This window comes from Vanellus vanellus (genome assembly GCF_965231255.1).
Source record: "Vanellus vanellus genome assembly, chromosome: 1".
NCBI lineage: Eukaryota > Metazoa > Chordata > Aves > Charadriiformes > Charadriidae > Vanellus > Vanellus vanellus.
Window position 1 is genome coordinate 197,682,946 of NC_138905.1, and position 16,481 is coordinate 197,699,426.

Below are 16,481 nucleotides of genomic sequence, written 5' to 3' on the forward strand. Positions count from 1 at the left end.
GACATTACTGGAATAGTTGTTGAAAAACCTGGGAAATAAGAAGACACTTTCATATGGTGCTGCAAGTCTTAACCCTGCTTTCCTGCATTTCCTTGGCAGGTGTGTCGTAACCCAGCCCCTTTGGCTGTAGGACTGCCATGCGTGTGTTCAGACATCGCGATGATGAGCACGGTAGGAAAACAACAAACAAGAAAAGCATAGAGGATTACACCAGAAACGATAAGGATACTCAGCAAATACAGGAGAAAAATCAAGATGGAACGGGCGGAACGCTTTTGAGGTATTTTAAACACAAATTAAAAAATCCACACTCTTGTATGTTAGGGTAGAAGATTAACAACCTTTAAAACTCCTGTGTTAAGAATTTGATTTAAAGCTGCTTTCAAATGGAGCAGACTTTGCCAGTTTCCCAGTTCTATTAAAAAACAGGTATAAGTAAGATTGCCATAGGAACTTTCCTGTTTAACACATTGTTTCCACTATAAAATCAGTTTTCCACGCGGTGGCTTTCACTCACGCTGCCTTAGCAAAACGACGGGGGAGACAGGCGTTTAAAAGGAAGGGTAAAGGCTAGCCTAAAGACAGAAACCCAAAAAATGTAAAATTGCCTCAGGAACACGTTTTAAAAGGCGAAGCGACCGATCCACGCCGCTTCCCGTTAGGGGAAGCTCCTGCCGGGCAACCGCCCCCAACTCACGGGGTGCTGCCCGCGGAGCCGCCACCGGGTCCCCCCGCAGGACCTCAGAGGACGAGCCCGAGCCCCAGACCCACATCGACCCCCGTAGGGCCGAGGGGCCTCAGAGGACGTGCCCCGACACCCCCTCCCCGCCCCCCGGCGGGCCGGTAACTGCAAACCCCCGCGCGGGCTGTGGGGTGAAAGACGGCAGCGGGAGGGCTTAATCCCCGTGGGCAGCCGGGACACCCCCCAAGCGAAGCGGGTGAAAGGGGGCCGACAGCGCAGAGCCACACGCGGGGCCTTTACCTCCCCTCCGGCCCCGCAGGCGTCACGGCGGCCGCGGCATCGCCTCACGCGCGGGGCGGAGCGGAGCGGCCTTCCCCGCCGCGTTCGAAGCTTGGCGCCAACTATCCCCCCCCCCCCCCCCCTCACCCACAGACGCCTGCGCGCGGAGAGCACGCGCCGTTCCCGCCTTACCCGTCACGGGAAGGAGGTGGCGGCGATTGCACCCGCCTCCGCTTCCTCTCCTCAGCTGTCCCGCGCTCCGCCTCTCCCAGCCCTATACGGGGCTGGTGGACGCGGAGGCGCGGGGCGGGACAGCCGCCGGCGGAGGAAGCGCTGTGCCTTCTGTAAATGCCTTCCCTCCGCGGCCGATTCCTCTCAATCCTGAAAGGGAGCGTCCCGAGGCAAATGCCGGCCAGCTGCTTTTATTCCCTGTGAGAAAGGAAGTATCGCATCCGAGGGCGACATAGTCCGACTGACTGTTTGGTAGCTGTTAGCACCAACGGCCCAGAAGCCCGGCAGCGAGCAGCAGTGCTGTGCTGAGAGCCGCTGCCTGCGAAAGTCTCAGCCTCATCTTTTTAGTAAGGGGGCTTTGTAGGCCTTGAGACATGAAATTATTATGGTTGTTATTATAATAAGGAGAGTATTATTATACTCCGCATATATGTCTATTCCTGTTTTGACTCTTAATACAACTCTTGGCCTCAGCAATGAGTCCATAAAGTAACTTCAAGTTGGGTGGAAAAGTCTTACCATCACCAATTTCGATTTAGCCATCTTTCATTTTCATAGAATCACTGAATGGTTTGGGTTAGAAGGGACCTTTAAAGGCCACCTAGTCCAACTCCCCTGCAGTGAGCAGGGACACCTTCCACTAGATGAGGTTGCTCAGAGCCCAGTCCTACCTGGCCTGGAATGTTTCCAGGGATAGCGCATCTACCACCTGGCTGGGCAACCTGTGCCAGTTTTTTGTGTTTTAGCCCAATGTTAATCTGCTCCTGTGTTATAAAGTGGTTTCTTCCTACCTCTGCATACCAGTCTATTTTACACAGTTTTTTCACATCACCCACTTACTCATCAGTCACCTTCTTCAATGTCTCTTCATGCAATAATTTTTCCATGTCCTTCCTCCTTCCAACAAACTTCTTTACCTTCTAATCCTGCAGTGTCCTGGGGAGGTGCAGTAACTGGTTCTTCCCAAAGCATTGCAGAGGAAGCCATTGGTGTTGTTTTGAACGATGGCATTTAGTTTCCAATTTAAGCTCCATTCCCCTCCCAACACACCCCAATAACTTGCTCTTTTTGTGGTCACACGGCAGTCCATAAGTTCTAACTTGGTCTTTCTCGATACCCTGGTTTTGCTTTGAGCTGATACAGACGGTGCTTTGAAAACCCAAGCATCATGTGTAGCCTTGAGCCATCTTGTTTCTAACTACGATGAATGTGTGTTTCCTGAATCTCAGCCCCTTTTTGTTCCCTAAAATTGTTATTTCTTACTCATTTATTTCAGACACTTGAAAGGATCTTTCTCAAATATGCTGTGAGCGTTTAAAGACACCATCTCTACCAGCACGTCTCCAGCCCTTACCTTGTTGGCCTACTGGGTTTTATAACGCAATGCTTTTGTAAAGGTGGTGAGGAGTCCTGCAAAGGAATTATTTCACATCACAGCAGGTCCAGGGATTTGGGGATTCTGCAGTCTCTACAGACTCACATACACAGTTTGGATTATTTAATTATATGATTTTAACTATATTACCTTACAATTGAACTAAAGTGATGCAATTATGGAAGAAGGACTATTAGTCTAAGATGTAAGTGCTTGTATTGCTAAAATTTATTTCATTATAGACGTATTAAGCCACTTTTCCCGGTATAACTCTTTTCCCTCTGGAGTGTTGTACTAACTGAAGTACATTCCATCTTTTCCTAAACCAATACAGCTGATGGAAAGGCTACATGTAGACAGACAATCCCCAAATAATGGAGCAAAGGGGGATGCTCAGACCTTTTAACACCGATGAAGACTTCTTTTCAGAGCTGTAATCGCCTGCCTGCTTTGTCAGTTGCCCGTGGGGCAACCAGTTTATCTGGGCTTTGTCTCTTTCTCCTTCCCTGAAGGCCTTAAACCGGAGGAGCCCGGAGCGAGCAGCTGCCATGGAGTCCATCCACTCACCTTCACAGGGCCTCGCAGAGATGGGCTACTCTTTGAGCGCCCTCCCCTCAGCCAGCCTGGATCGGCTGCGGCCAATTTCCCCATCAATTAGCAACAATTAGCAGCAGCTCTCCAGGGAAGATAAAGGCAGGGCGGGGAGGCAGTCGGAACCGACTTTCCCATGTGACTGCCATCATGGAGGGCTTTGTCTATTCCCCCTTCGGCACATACCAGAGCTTCAGGGGCGGCCTCGCCCCGGGCCGCAGCCGGGAGCCGGCGGTGAAACAGCCCAGCTGGAAGCAGAGCAAGAGCGGCGGCATCAGCCCGGTCCTGGGCGGGCCTCTCAGCCCTCTGCCCTCCGACTACCTGGACAGCTACCGGCGGGCCCAGCTGCAGGCCCTGCTGTCCCAGGTGAACCCCGGCCTGGCGCCGCGGCTGCGCCGGGCCATCACCAGGGAGGTGGGGGTGCAGGTGAACTTGCGGGCCGACGCCGCCGTGCAGTGCTCGCTGGGGCCGCGCACCCTGCCCGTCGGCCACCCCCTCAGCCCCGCCGCCCTCCGCGCCCACGGCCACCTCGCCCTCTACTCCCCCGTGCGGGACCACCGCCGCCTCGTCGCGCTGCCTGAGGCCGCCGGACCCCGGGAGAAGGAGGAGGCGTCGGAAACGACCCCCGAGGAGCAGGAGGCGGAGGATGGCGGCAGAGAGCAGCAGGAGGGTCGGGCAGAGGCCGCTCTGCAGAGTGAGGAGACAGCAGGGGAGAGGGCGGCAGCAGCCCCCAGGCGGCGGGCGGCCTTCCAGGTGTGCAGCGCCGGGGCCCGGGGAGAGGCCGGGACCTGCTGCCGCCCGCGCTGGGCGAGAGAGGGGTTGGGGGACGAGGCGGGTTGGCGAGAAACCCGCTCTTGGGCGGCAAAAGGCACAGCGGCCCCTACCCTGGGTTCCCGCTCAGGTCTGCACCCACACACGCACGCACCCCTGCACACCCCCAGCCCCGGGTCGGTGGTCCCCAGGCAGCTCTGGCTCCCTCCCAGCAGGGGAGCCCCCTGCCTGTGAAAGCCGGGGGGGGTGGTGGTGGTGTCATGAGGGACCCGGGCTGGGTGGTGGTCTTGTGGTGCTGGAGGCTATTCAGTGAACTTTCTCTCAGCAGTTTCTGGAGCAGAAGTATGGCTACTTCCACTGTAAAGACTGCAAGACCAGATGGGAGAGTGCTTACGTGTGGTGCATTTCTGGAAGCAACAAGGTAGTTAAGTCATTTCTTGCTCCTGAGACTTGTAAGAATGGCACCAAATCGGGTGTTCTGGCAAACACAAATTTAGGTACCTGTACTGAACGCTCTGAGGAAGTCTCTGTAGTAACTGAGAACTTGCTTTTTTTTCAGGTGTACTTCAAGCAGCTCTGTCGCAAATGCCAAAAGGGCTTCAATCCCTATCGAGTGGAAGCAATCCAGTGCCAGGTAAGTTACAGCTTTCTGTCCTGGTAAGACTGCCGGAGTTTGTCATATATGCTTAATAGTTTACAGTTGCTGAATTTGATATTGACTTTATCTGGAAGAGAACTTGCTTTCATCAAAGTACTAGGAAACAAATATTATTTGGGAAAGGTGTCATGGGATAGGGCTCCCTCCTCCTGCAGATGGTTTACACGAACAGCTTTCTGTTCATACAGGGTTATGCCTAGCTACACATAGGGTGGGGTTTTGTGCTTCTAGGTGAGAAGGCTCTTGTAGCCTAACTCCACAGGGTTTTTACCACATGAGCTCTTTTAAGTGTATCAGCCCAAATGTGTTGCTATGATTAAGGAAAACTAAATGTCAGTCTAATGTGAAGCGAGCACCTTTGATCTACTACTAATAAAATGGCTTGTTTCTTAAGACCTGTTCAAAGACTCGTTGTTCCTGCCCTCAGAAGAAAAGACACATTGATCTCAAGAGACCTCATCGCCAAGAACTTTGTGGCCGCTGCAAAGGCAAGAGGCTGTCCTGTGATAACACCTACAGCTTCAAATACATCGTCTGATCTGTGTGCCCTCTTCCATTTTGCACTTTGCACTTTGTCAGTCTCTTGCAATGTTTTGACTTTAGGCTTTTGACCTGGCATTGGATAATGGATAAAGACTTTTGTATTATTTATAAAGTATATAACTTCACTGTATATATGCTGCGAATAAAGAACAATAAAAGTTTGCAACAGTTTTGTTACCCCCTAGTTTCATCTTGCTGGGATGGAAAAGGAAAACATGTATGGAAGGAAACAGAACCTATTTGATTTCCTAAAGAAAATGGGTTTTGTTCTTAGCCTGTCTTTAGGGGTTGCCAAGATTAAAGCTGCACTAGCAAGTTTTTCCTTCAGTGGAAGGAACTAGTGGGGAAGATGCAAATGTTCTGGAGCATAAAGTCTGGGGTAAATGTATCTGTAATTGTCTCTTCCCACTGCCTCTGTCAAATGAATAAAAAAAAAATAATCTCAGCACTGATAATCAAAGACCATCTGCTAGAAGACTATGACTATAAGCTATGAGGGGGAGTATAAGTCTCATGTTTTCTAAGTGAGGAGGTGGGGAAAAAACCTTTCGAGCTGGGGGGTATCTGTGATGAGAGTATAACAAATTCTCTAGAGTTAACGTCTCCCAAAAGAAGTAGAACAAGTCCCTGTGCCTCAGTTCAAATACAAGCTTGTGCTTCAGAAGCTTTCCAGTCATATACAATGTCTCCAGGGTAGGTGGCTTAAATGTAACTGACTCTGCCTTCATGGAGACAAAATGTGGTAGTGGAATCCTAATGAAATTACTGGTGATGTTGGAGCACAGTGGAGCATTATGGCAGTTTGTGTTGTCCTAGGACTGCAGTGAGGCTTTGTGGGGAATATACTGATTTCTACTGTACCTGACGTTTAGAAATGATGTTAAAAAAGCTAGATGGTTACATCGTGGGGTTTGTTGGATCTGTGAGGAATTGGAATACTTCAGGGCAAGAAGGAACCTCTGAGGACCAATTGAATCAAGCTGCACAAGGTGGTGGTTAATGGGTATACTCTGCCTGCAGGACCATAACAAGTGGCGTACAGCAGGTGGCCCTTCCTGGGACCTGTCCTGTTCAACATCTTTACCAGTGACCTGGAAGAGGCAACAGAATATGCTTGCCAAGTTTGCAGGTGACACCAAACTGGGGGGGGGGGGACGACGACGATGACACACACCAGCCAACACAGCTGAGGGCAGTGCTGCCATTTGGAGAGATCTCAGCTGACTGGAGGGATGAGCCAACAGGAGCCTTGTGATATTCAGCAGGGACAAGAGGAAATTTCTGCTCTTGGATGGGGAGAAGCCTTTGCAGTGATGCAGGCAGGGGACTGCCTGGCTGGGGGGCAGCTCACTGGAAAGTGCCCTCAGGGTCTGGCTGGCAGTGAGCTGGGTGTGGAGCCAGCAGTGGGCCCTGGCAGAAAAGGGTGGCAACAACATCCTTGGCTGTACAAACAGAAGTAGAGACAGTGGAGCAGGGGAAGCGATTGTCCCCCTTAACTCAGTGCTCACTAGACCACATCTAGATTACTGTATCCACTTTTGGGCTCTCTATATGAGAAAGATGTTGATCAACTGTAAGGGGTTCAGTGGAGGCCAGCAAGCTGGTCACAGGGTTGGAGCACTTGCTCTGTGAGGAGAAGCTGAGGGAACTGGGCTTATCCAGTCTGAAGAAGCGTAAACTTCAGGGGGGCCTACCAGTAGCCTGCCAGATTATGGTTCCTCAGGAGAGATGGAGCCAGGCCCTTCAATGTGGCTCATGATTAGTGGGCTGAGAGACGACATACATACAAATAAACCAAGACTGGTTCAGACTGGATAAAGGGAAAGCCTTTCCACCATGAGAACAGTCAAGTAAAATAGGTTGTCCAAGGAGGATGCGCGCTCTCCATCCTTGAATGTTTTCAAGACCCAGCTGGATAAAGGCCTGAATAACTTGGTCTGATCTCATGGCTGACCCTGCTTCAAAGCAGAGATTGGACTAGATGAACTCCTCCGGTCCCTTCCAACCTGAGCTCTTCCTGTGATTCTGTGATCTGTAAAATATCCATGATTTTGCCAAGTGATAGAGCAGATCTCAGCTTTCACCAACCAACTAAAATTTTTGCAGCCCACCCCAACTGCAGTTCTGAATAGCTTTCAAAAGTGAAATACATAACTGAAATTCGAAGACTTCTCTAACCATTGTGGATTATTTTACTCAGAAAAACAGCTGTGTGATTTGCCTTGCAACTATTTTGTCCTGCAGCTACAACTCTGCTGAAGAGCTCTGTGGACTGCAAAATCAAAACCTGTAAAAGAAGTTGGTTCCACCCCTTTTATGAATCAATACAAGTATTTTCCAAGATCCAGGTAAAATTGTGCAAGCATTTTGAAAACAAAAAAGGGGTGAAGGGGAGAAGGCTTTACTGCATTCTCAGAGCCGAGGCTGATATGGCAGGCTGGACAGCTTTTCTTTTACCTTCAGCATGAGAAAAAAACCCACCCCACTGAAACCCAATGCTGAAACGAACAGGACCATTACTGATGTTTTTAACAGAAACAAACCTTCACCTCCATTTTGGAATTTTTTTTCAGTTATGAAACTGCTTTAGCCAACGTACTCTTTCTGGCTGAGTTGTAACTACAGACTGACAAAAAAATCCTTACATTTCCCGCTGGTTTCTTTCAGTGTAATGAACGGTTCCACCATAAATGATGAAAAAGGTGTCTTTTGGGGGCTGCTGATCATGGATACGATCCGCAATAGTATAGATTCAGACAAGAACACAGTCTTCACAACAAGCACATACTCTGTTGCGATTATATATGTCTTTTATATTTTAGTTAAATGGATGTACTGATCCAAATATCAACCAAAGTTACTTCACAAAAACGGTAAGTGTATTTACAGAGTGAATAAGTTACATGTTGTCAGAATGAAAGTGTCTCAGATGTGCAACAGATTTACATGCATACATTTAACACTGGACAGCAGTTAAATGTAAGAAAAAAACATACAGGTATGACTTTTATATATACATTACAAATAAAATAAGACATCTCTGAAGAAACTTAACATGAGAACTTGCATTTCACATTAATATTTTTACTTTTTATACTCAAAATTTATATTAAATAAAAATATGCATGCATAACAGTTCAAAAGATTTGACTGTGATGGGACTTTCTCCTACAAAATGGCAAGTTAAATTAGATCAACCATCCTTTAATAGTATAAATATATTCATAAAAGCAACCCTCTAGTAAAAAGCAGCCAAGGTCCTTTAAAAAAAAAAAAAGAAGAAAATCTACCAAGACCATTCACGATGCTTGGGGGCCTAAGAACAGACCTCTGCAATATGATCCAGTACCTTCAGAGACAGTAGCCTAGTAACATTAGGAAATGTACTTCATAGCAGCTCGTTGTTTTAAGATACAGTAATCATATTCAAATTACAGTGTACATTAAACTGTAGTCCATTTACAATTTGTTTCATATACACAGGCTCTCAGCTTTTGACCAACAAGTTTGCGAGATTCTGTGGCCAGCTTCATTCTGCCCATCTTTCACTCAACCAAATAGGAGAAAAAAGGAAAAAAAAATGTACAAGTTTTCTTTTTTTTTTTTAACAAAAAATATTATTTCGTGAAGGAAACATTGCACTTTTGCCAACCTAAAATTAATTTGCTATAAAGGAAGTATTGTTCAGTGTAGTAGGCTTTGGTATGCAATGGAAGTCACTTCTTCAGTAGTGAGTTGCAGTTGCTCAGTGAAATGCTAACTGATTTTTGTGCAACAGAGAACAAAGGAGGTTGTCCCAGATGCTCTATGCTACCTTTGTCCTTACAGTATTGCTACACATTTGAAGTTCAGCCCATATCTTTTTAGAAGGAATCCTAAATGTAACAAGAGTGAGTACAGTTTGACCAAACCTTTGTAAGGCTGAGAAGACATTGAGCCACCTCACTCCAACAGGGCAGCACTCCCAGCTTGAAAGAGGACACAAGAGTCCTGTCAGAGACTTGTGCCGGAAATGCTGGAGTCTGGAAGAAAAGTATTGATGACCCGGTAGCTCTGAGCTCTGCGAATCATGTCGCGGATCTCTATATTCAGTTCCATTAATTTGGTACAGATTTCCGTCAGGCTCTGGTTGGAGCCCACCAGTGCATAGGTGCCCGTCTGCCCCAAGGTTTGGTGCCGGAAGTAAATGTTCAGTAGTGTCTGGACTTCATCATCAGAGCTACTTCCAAAGATATCATTGGGCCACAAAATCCTGCAATCAAACAGGAAAAGAATGTGCGTATCATTATGGGTTTATTAGCACAGACGGAAACTAGGTGACAGAGATCTCTCAAAGGAGAACTGACTCGCACATGCTTATAAGCCAAAAGCAACTCACTGTTTTACACTACTCATTTGTTACTCAGACTCTGGTGTCAGGCACTGAAAGCACATAAAAGCGCAATTCCTATTATCTAAAAAAAAAAAAAGCTTAAGAAAACTCATTCAAATAAGTGAAAGTGAAACTGGGCTGAATGTTAGCCGATGCCAGTGATACATGCGCACCTGTAAGGAATTAGCTCTGTAAAAAAATTCTTAAGAGCCTCACAGAAGTACTTTAGATCTAAAAAATGCAATTAAGCAACTTAATTGTTGCAAGCATACACGTTTGTATAACTGATTTGATATCTTTACTTGTGGCACACCCCTGCAAAAGTTAATAATATCAATGTCCCCATTTGCCTCGTTGAAACATCAAATTAATTACGCTGACTCAGCATATTACATTTAGTACAAAGGTGGGAAGATAATAACTTTTCTAATAACATGGAAGTCTAATATGAGCCATGTAGCAAAACTTGCCTGCATTCTCTTATTTGTCGGACAGCTTTAACAAGTTCATTGTTTTTCAAACACTCCAGCATGGACTGAATAGCTGCTTCCGTAGAATTGAATGTGGGCTCAGATTCCGTCGTCAGAGGCTCAGCTGCGATCGCAGCAGTAGCATCCTTAAGATTTTTCTTCAGCTCACTCAGTTCTCTTGACATATTTAACAGCTGTTCCAAGGAGAAAGATGAGAGATGGGTATTTTCATTCTCCATTGGCACCAAAGGGAGTAGGTATCTCAAGTCTGTTCTTCCTACTACATTGAATTACGCATTATGGAAAAGGCCCCATTTTAACACAAGGACTTTTCTTGATCTCTGTGCTCTGTACAATATAGGGAAAACACAAACTACAGATTTTTAAGCTTTGTGCTTCCTTTAACCCTATGCGGTATTTTTGGCTTGCTAAAAATGCAAAAGTTCATCTAAACAATCTTTTATTTTTCACCCCTGCTACTTTTTCCATATCATAGTGGAAAAGTTTAAGAAAACATATATTTCTCCTGGCAGTGATGTTGTTCTTTATTTACAAAAACCATGCAGGATCTGATATGGACAGGAACTGTATAACCCTTTGTCAGGCTGAAAAGTTAATATGGCAGGAGACATAAATAATTCATAAGTGAACAGTTAATTTCTAAAGATCTACCTTTTCATGCTCATACATGCTAAAAATAACCACTGTCACATGACTATAAAGGGAACTTCCTTTAAATAACAGCTTCTGGCTCCAGCAAAATGTGCAAATTTCATGGTGAAACAGCTATTTCTCATATTATTGTTCCCCGGTTTCATCGGCTGCATTATTTATAACAATCTAACAAAACTGTAACTGTGAAATACAGTTACAGAAATCAATTATATTACAAGGCACACAAAATATTTCTCAAATTTAGGCTACTCTAAGACAGATGCCTACTGCCCTCTCTTTCCTTGAAAGCAAACAGCCCAGTCCCATTACAAGCCAGCCTTCAGAACAGGTCCTTAAGATACAATAAGTATTCAAACTCTTGGTACTACTACAGCACATCCGATAAAACAAACCATTTCCACTTATATAGAATCTCTAAACTACTAGAATCTATCATAAAATACATTTTATAGCTTCATTTCTTTTTACAGCTACAAGCAAAATACAATGACTTCTTCACGTCAATAGTTTAAAAGATATACACCTTACCAGGAGAAAAATATATACGGAATGGCAAGTTAAATCTTTCCTTAAGTGATGATCATTCGACTTAAACCGATCACCTCAAAGATATTCCAAAGTATTACATATTTTACGCAATTGCTGAAAATAAACTTGACTAACAGTATTGTTCTTGTGAAGTGGTTTTTAAAGTAAGATACATAGATTTATCTCAAACCAGAAGGCTATTTGGGTCAAAAGCCATAGTGTGCTGTGTCAAAAATATTTAAAGAAGAAAGCTTGTAAAAATCACAGAATTAAAAAGACTTATGACATTAAGGTGTTTAGTTAACTATATTTTTAAAATAGATTTATATACTATCTGGAATCATTAAACTGATTTCGATTTGTTTACCCAGAGAAGAAGATCAGGCAGTACACTTGCAGTCAGAATATAATGTAGTTCTACACTACACACCTTTACTTGCTCAGGTATGAGGGGATGCTCTTTGTCAAAAACTGCTGCTGATATTTCTAGTATAATGCACATGCGACTGAGACAGTTCATATATTTTATGTTATTATACATTCTTCCAGCAAAAACCTTAATTTTGCATCCGTATTAAGATTAATTTATCAAATTATTTTGTTATTGTCATACTAACAAGTGCTTCTGGTCCAAGTGTCTCCGCAAAGTGCAGACAAAATCAGTCATGACCTAGGAAAAGGCTTTTTCCCTAAAAACTAAGGCCTCGATTAAAATAAAAATAAAAATAAATCACTTGCAGATGTTCATATAGTCTGAGCCCTCCCTATATGTAAAGTGTTTGAATGAAATTAAGATGTCATATATCATTCTAGTTTGTTACCTCTGACTGAAATGACTTTTGAAGACTGAACATAGAAAAGATCTGTCTCTGGAAGTATAGTCAATTGCAAAAAAATACAGCATCTCATCTCCACTGTATTTTAATGGGGGTGCTGGTGTATTGAAGGGTTTTGACTGCAGGCATATTCAGGGTGAAATAGTGTAATCCTTGGTGTAAGTCCATAGAAAGAAAAATAAGAACAAGAAAGTAAAGTGGTATTTTCAGTGTAAGACTTTGTGGTTTCTTACATACCTCTGGCATGGAACTGACTTCATGCACTTGTCCGATAAGTTTACAGTAGGACTGAAAAAGCAACAGCAGCTGGAAGTGCAGTTTATATAATCTCTGACACAGTTCCAATTGCTAAGGAAAGATTTGTAGGAGAAGAAATAATTAATAAAGATCAGTAAGTCGGGATAATTTTCAATAACTAATAAAGCACATTGAGACAGTTCAGTTCTCAAAAAACATTATTTTACCGAAGTATGACCGTATACTCTTTCAGAAAACAAGTAACGTTCATTCTTCTGTAGGTAAGTCATATATGACCTCATTGAAAATCAAAATTCTGATGGCTAGCTCTCATGTAGCACATGTCAGCATCAATCTCAAAGCAGTTCATGTCGGTTAGCTTCACAGCTTCCCTGTCTCCAGTTTGCAGCTGGAAAGCAGAGGCAGAATATGGGGGAAGTGACTCTGCTGCATAGAACATAAAACTCTTTCAAACTTCAGAAATGGTGAAAGACCTCTTCTGAGAGGATGGAAATCCAAGACAGAAGTAATGAAGTAGTTGTCCAAGAGGGCCAAAGCTCCTGCCTGCTTCTCTGAGGAGGAAGGGGGGGGAAGAGGCAATAAATCCGGCCAGGAGTAGCAAGGAGGAAATGCCAGCTCTGCAACTCATGGATTTTCTACCATCTTAAAGAAACCATATGACAGATGGATGGAATTTAATGTGTAAGAGGACATCTGGCTTCTACAATTTATTCTCCCAGATTAAGTAGATACTGTTCTATGAATATTAACTTGTTTCCTCCAGTGTAATGTGCGGCATCACACAAAAGGTGTCAGACACATTGAAGTAACATGCAATGGGCACGTCTGCCAGAAAAGTCAAGTTAATATGCTTATGGTCCTGGTATCCGTGTGTCTGTCAGGAGGGGGGAATCTCATAGTTCCACAGCTGGATCATGGTCGGGAAGGGAGGAATATTTCATCTTCAGCAAATTACAGAAGTGAAAATTCTGCAAGTACAAGTCAGGAGGCCTCTGGACCCTTTGGCAGGAAAGCCTTACAGACTTCAAACCATATTTGATTTGTCTTCTCTTACAGACACAGTGGCTCCGTGATCCTTCCATTTGCTTGGAGGAACTAGAGCAGAGTTTCAGGCCAAACATGGCAGAAAAGAAGAAGAAGCTATTAATGTCGTCTTTGCTTTGTTAAAGCACTTCATACATGCTTAGCTACCAGCATGTACTTCAGCTATTTGCCGAATCGGGGTCTGTGCAAATGCCAGCACAAACACTAATAAAAAGTACTTTAGAAACATTATAAACGTTAATTTGACCGAAGTGTTTATTTACATATGGTTCAATATTTAAGTGCCGAGGTTTTTATTAATAAGCCAAAATTAGAACCATATCCCTAGCATTCCAGTTCCCAAAATTTCTGTACAAGCTTGAGAATGCTGAGGGGCAGAGGTCAAAAGAGAGGTTCTTTGGCAAATTTCAGCTTTGTTTATCAGGGAGGGGTGGACACCAACTACCCATCTACAAACGGTCAGCCAAGGGCACCGCCAAAACCAGGTAGAGCTAGTCTCCTTCTGGAGGAGGTTTATGGAGGAGAGTGGGAGTAGGAGGAGAGTGCCAAACCAGTGGGAGTCAACCTGGCAGAGTTCGTCCTGCTGAAGGCCAGGCAGACAGGGCTGCTCGTACCTCGGCGTTGGTCTGCCACAGCAGCAGAGCTCAGCACTGTAAATTTGCCTGGTGTGCGCTCTGTGCTGTTACGGATAAACTGTTTCTAGTATCCGAGTCGGTATGTTTAGTGTTTGCTACTGGTGAGCAGGGTCAGGGTGTTCCTGCCCCAAATGGAAGGGAGGAATCCCACCAGATCTGATACAACAGCAAAGATCCACAGGAGCTGAGGGAAGGCCCAGCAGATCCACAGCGGGAAAAAACGTGAGGGAACGGATGTGCGACCTGCTAGGGCAGAACTGACTTGTGGGCAGGGACAAGACCTATCGGTTGCCAAGAGAATGAAGAGGTAGGGCATGAGGGATGCTGCCTGTTAAATAAACCTGCCCAGAGGCCATTCGCTGTAACTGGGGCCACGGAGCACTGCCAAGCTTGCATCTGTGTGGCTAACTGTTCTCCTCCCAAAATAAGGAATGACTGTTTAGATACAACCTCCTGGAAATGGCTCTGGCTTCTGTCTTCTCTTGAACCTTGCTCGGGCATGAGAGGGGCTGGCTGGTGTCCTAGCCAGGGAAGGTGCTACCCATTCAGCCCTGGTTCTGTTTAATTCACCAGTAGGGACACAGCCTGAGGTTCTCCAGTAGGGATCAAATTCACTCTATTCAAATTTTGGAGAACTGGCAGTTAAACACACATATACTTGAAGTTGTCATGGAGTTAAAAATTAATTGAAAACCAGGACACAGCATAACATAATTAAAAAAAAAAATACAAATCTCATGATAGCTTGGCATGTAACACAATTCTTTTTAGTCCTTGGAGAACAGTAATTCAGTTTCACCCTTCTGGCTGTTAACCTGAATGAAGACAAACTAAGGTCAAATTGAAGACTCAAGTTTGAGTCACTCAGTATTCAGTTACCATATCAAGCAACTCAGTTTTTGTTCTTCCTGAATAAGTATTAGAAACCAATAGTGGTGAAACTATTAATCAACATATAAACAAAAACATTTTGAAACATAACTGTCAACTATAAATTGTAGTTTTTCATTAGGACAAATTGAAAATTATGACTTTTAAAATAACAAAAAAATATTATTTTCCACTCCAACATATTATATCCATTCAAAGGCTTGATTTTTAAAAAAATATGTAAAAGACCATTTAAAACAGCATATGAAGGTGTCAGAATTTTGGCACCGTATTTTCAGATTTCACAAAACACACCTTAGTAAATTATTTTAGTCACTGCATGTAGAACCACGTATTCTAAAGGGAAATTATAACGAAAAAGGAAATCATGCTTAGAAGTAAAACAGTAAAACTGGGGTGTATTAGTCCATCTACAGATGGACAAAGAATATGAAAGAACTTCAACTTACTGCAAGAGATTCCATTTGCTACAACAGCAAGCATGGCACAGGAGAAAAGGAAAGGAAAGAAAGTATAGTGTCAGTGTAATGCATGCAATAGGAAGCACAGCCCATCTTTAATAGCATAATTTGTCAGCTGTATTAGCAATGCTTGCCTCAACCTGATAACTGGTTGGAAATATCACATACAACATGCACAGCACTCAATAAAATCAAGCTTTCATTCTAATGGTAAATTACAGTCTAAATACCCTCAGTTAGATCTTCAGAATTATTAGTTTTGATTTATCCCACTCAGTCGCTTAGGAACGTACAGTGAAATTGTGTTAGAAAACTCTTGAAAGAATACTTTTATTTAAATGTGCTTTCTTTGTTATTAAAAAGAGCTCATATTGCAAAGTACTCTAAAAATTAGGCAGTGTTTTCATGTGACGAATAGAACTGACCTTTGTTATTTAAGAATATTTTGTTATTTATAAATACTTCTATTTTTGGATGTAATAGATCTAATGAAATTTCCAGGATAAGCTCTGTGACTGCTAGGTTTATTACTTGGCACATTACAATGGAAAAATTTTGCATATAACTTTTAAGTTATGACTATCATAAGAAAAGAAAATCCATGGAAAATGCCAGTTTGGTTTCACTACATGGCAACGCCACAAGTTCACACAGTTTTGTATTCCTTCTTCTCACCAGTAATGATTCACTGATTCATAATTCTGTAGCTACTAAAATGTCAATGTAAGTCCTGTTGCAATAGTTATAAAATGTCTAATTGACGTGCATTAGCATTTCAAAGATTAGGGCACTAACTTGTCTCCTCAAAAAAAAGCCTTCCTCTTTTCTTTGCCAAGAACTAACATTTGCACTCAGTGTACTTCTAATGCAGCTTTTCTTATTACATGTACCTATTGCATTCTCAAGACATTTTAGATGAACACAGTCACCATGTAAATGCTGTAATTAACAAACACAATGACATCTGCCCAGTTAAAGCCTGATGTCAGTGCATATTCACACAGTGTTGATAAACATTTGGAATTTTTATTAAAATTATTTACCTTACCATGAATACAAAGGCAGAAAACAGAGAGATGTGACATAATGCTAACTCGGTACAGCCTAATAAACTATTTTAGTCTGTCTTCCTTCCATGGGCCTTACTGTTAAAAAATGTATGAAAAGTATTGTCCCAAATC

The 16,481-nt window shown here is 43.6% G+C and overlaps 2 protein-coding genes across 3 annotated transcripts in view; one reads left to right on the plus strand and one right to left on the minus strand.

Annotated features, from left to right (window-relative positions):
* Nucleotides 1–3,308: 3,308 nt before the first annotated feature.
* ZAR1L (zygote arrest 1 like) lies at nucleotides 3,309–5,125 on the plus strand (the record flags this gene model as incomplete). Its single annotated transcript, XM_082498578.1, has 4 exons — nucleotides 3,309–3,911; nucleotides 4,258–4,350; nucleotides 4,489–4,563; nucleotides 4,982–5,125. 4 exons carry the CDS (start codon nucleotides 3,309–3,311, stop codon nucleotides 5,123–5,125), a joined length of 915 nt encoding a protein of 304 aa, XP_082354704.1.
* A 2,803-nt stretch (nucleotides 5,126–7,928) lies between these two features.
* Nucleotides 7,929–16,481, minus strand: part of FRY (FRY microtubule binding protein) — a 192,352-nt gene continuing 183,799 nt past the window's right edge. For both annotated transcript variants that reach the window (XM_082498322.1, XM_082498323.1), the window contains exons 59-61: nucleotides 12,249–12,359; nucleotides 9,973–10,166; nucleotides 7,929–9,382 (exon numbers count right to left, since the gene is read on the minus strand). In XM_082498322.1, coding sequence (XP_082354448.1) covers nucleotides 9,124–9,382; nucleotides 9,973–10,166; nucleotides 12,249–12,359 — 564 coding nt within the window. In that variant the 3' untranslated portion in view covers nucleotides 7,929–9,123. The remainder of the gene's footprint in view (nucleotides 9,383–9,972; nucleotides 10,167–12,248; nucleotides 12,360–16,481) is intronic.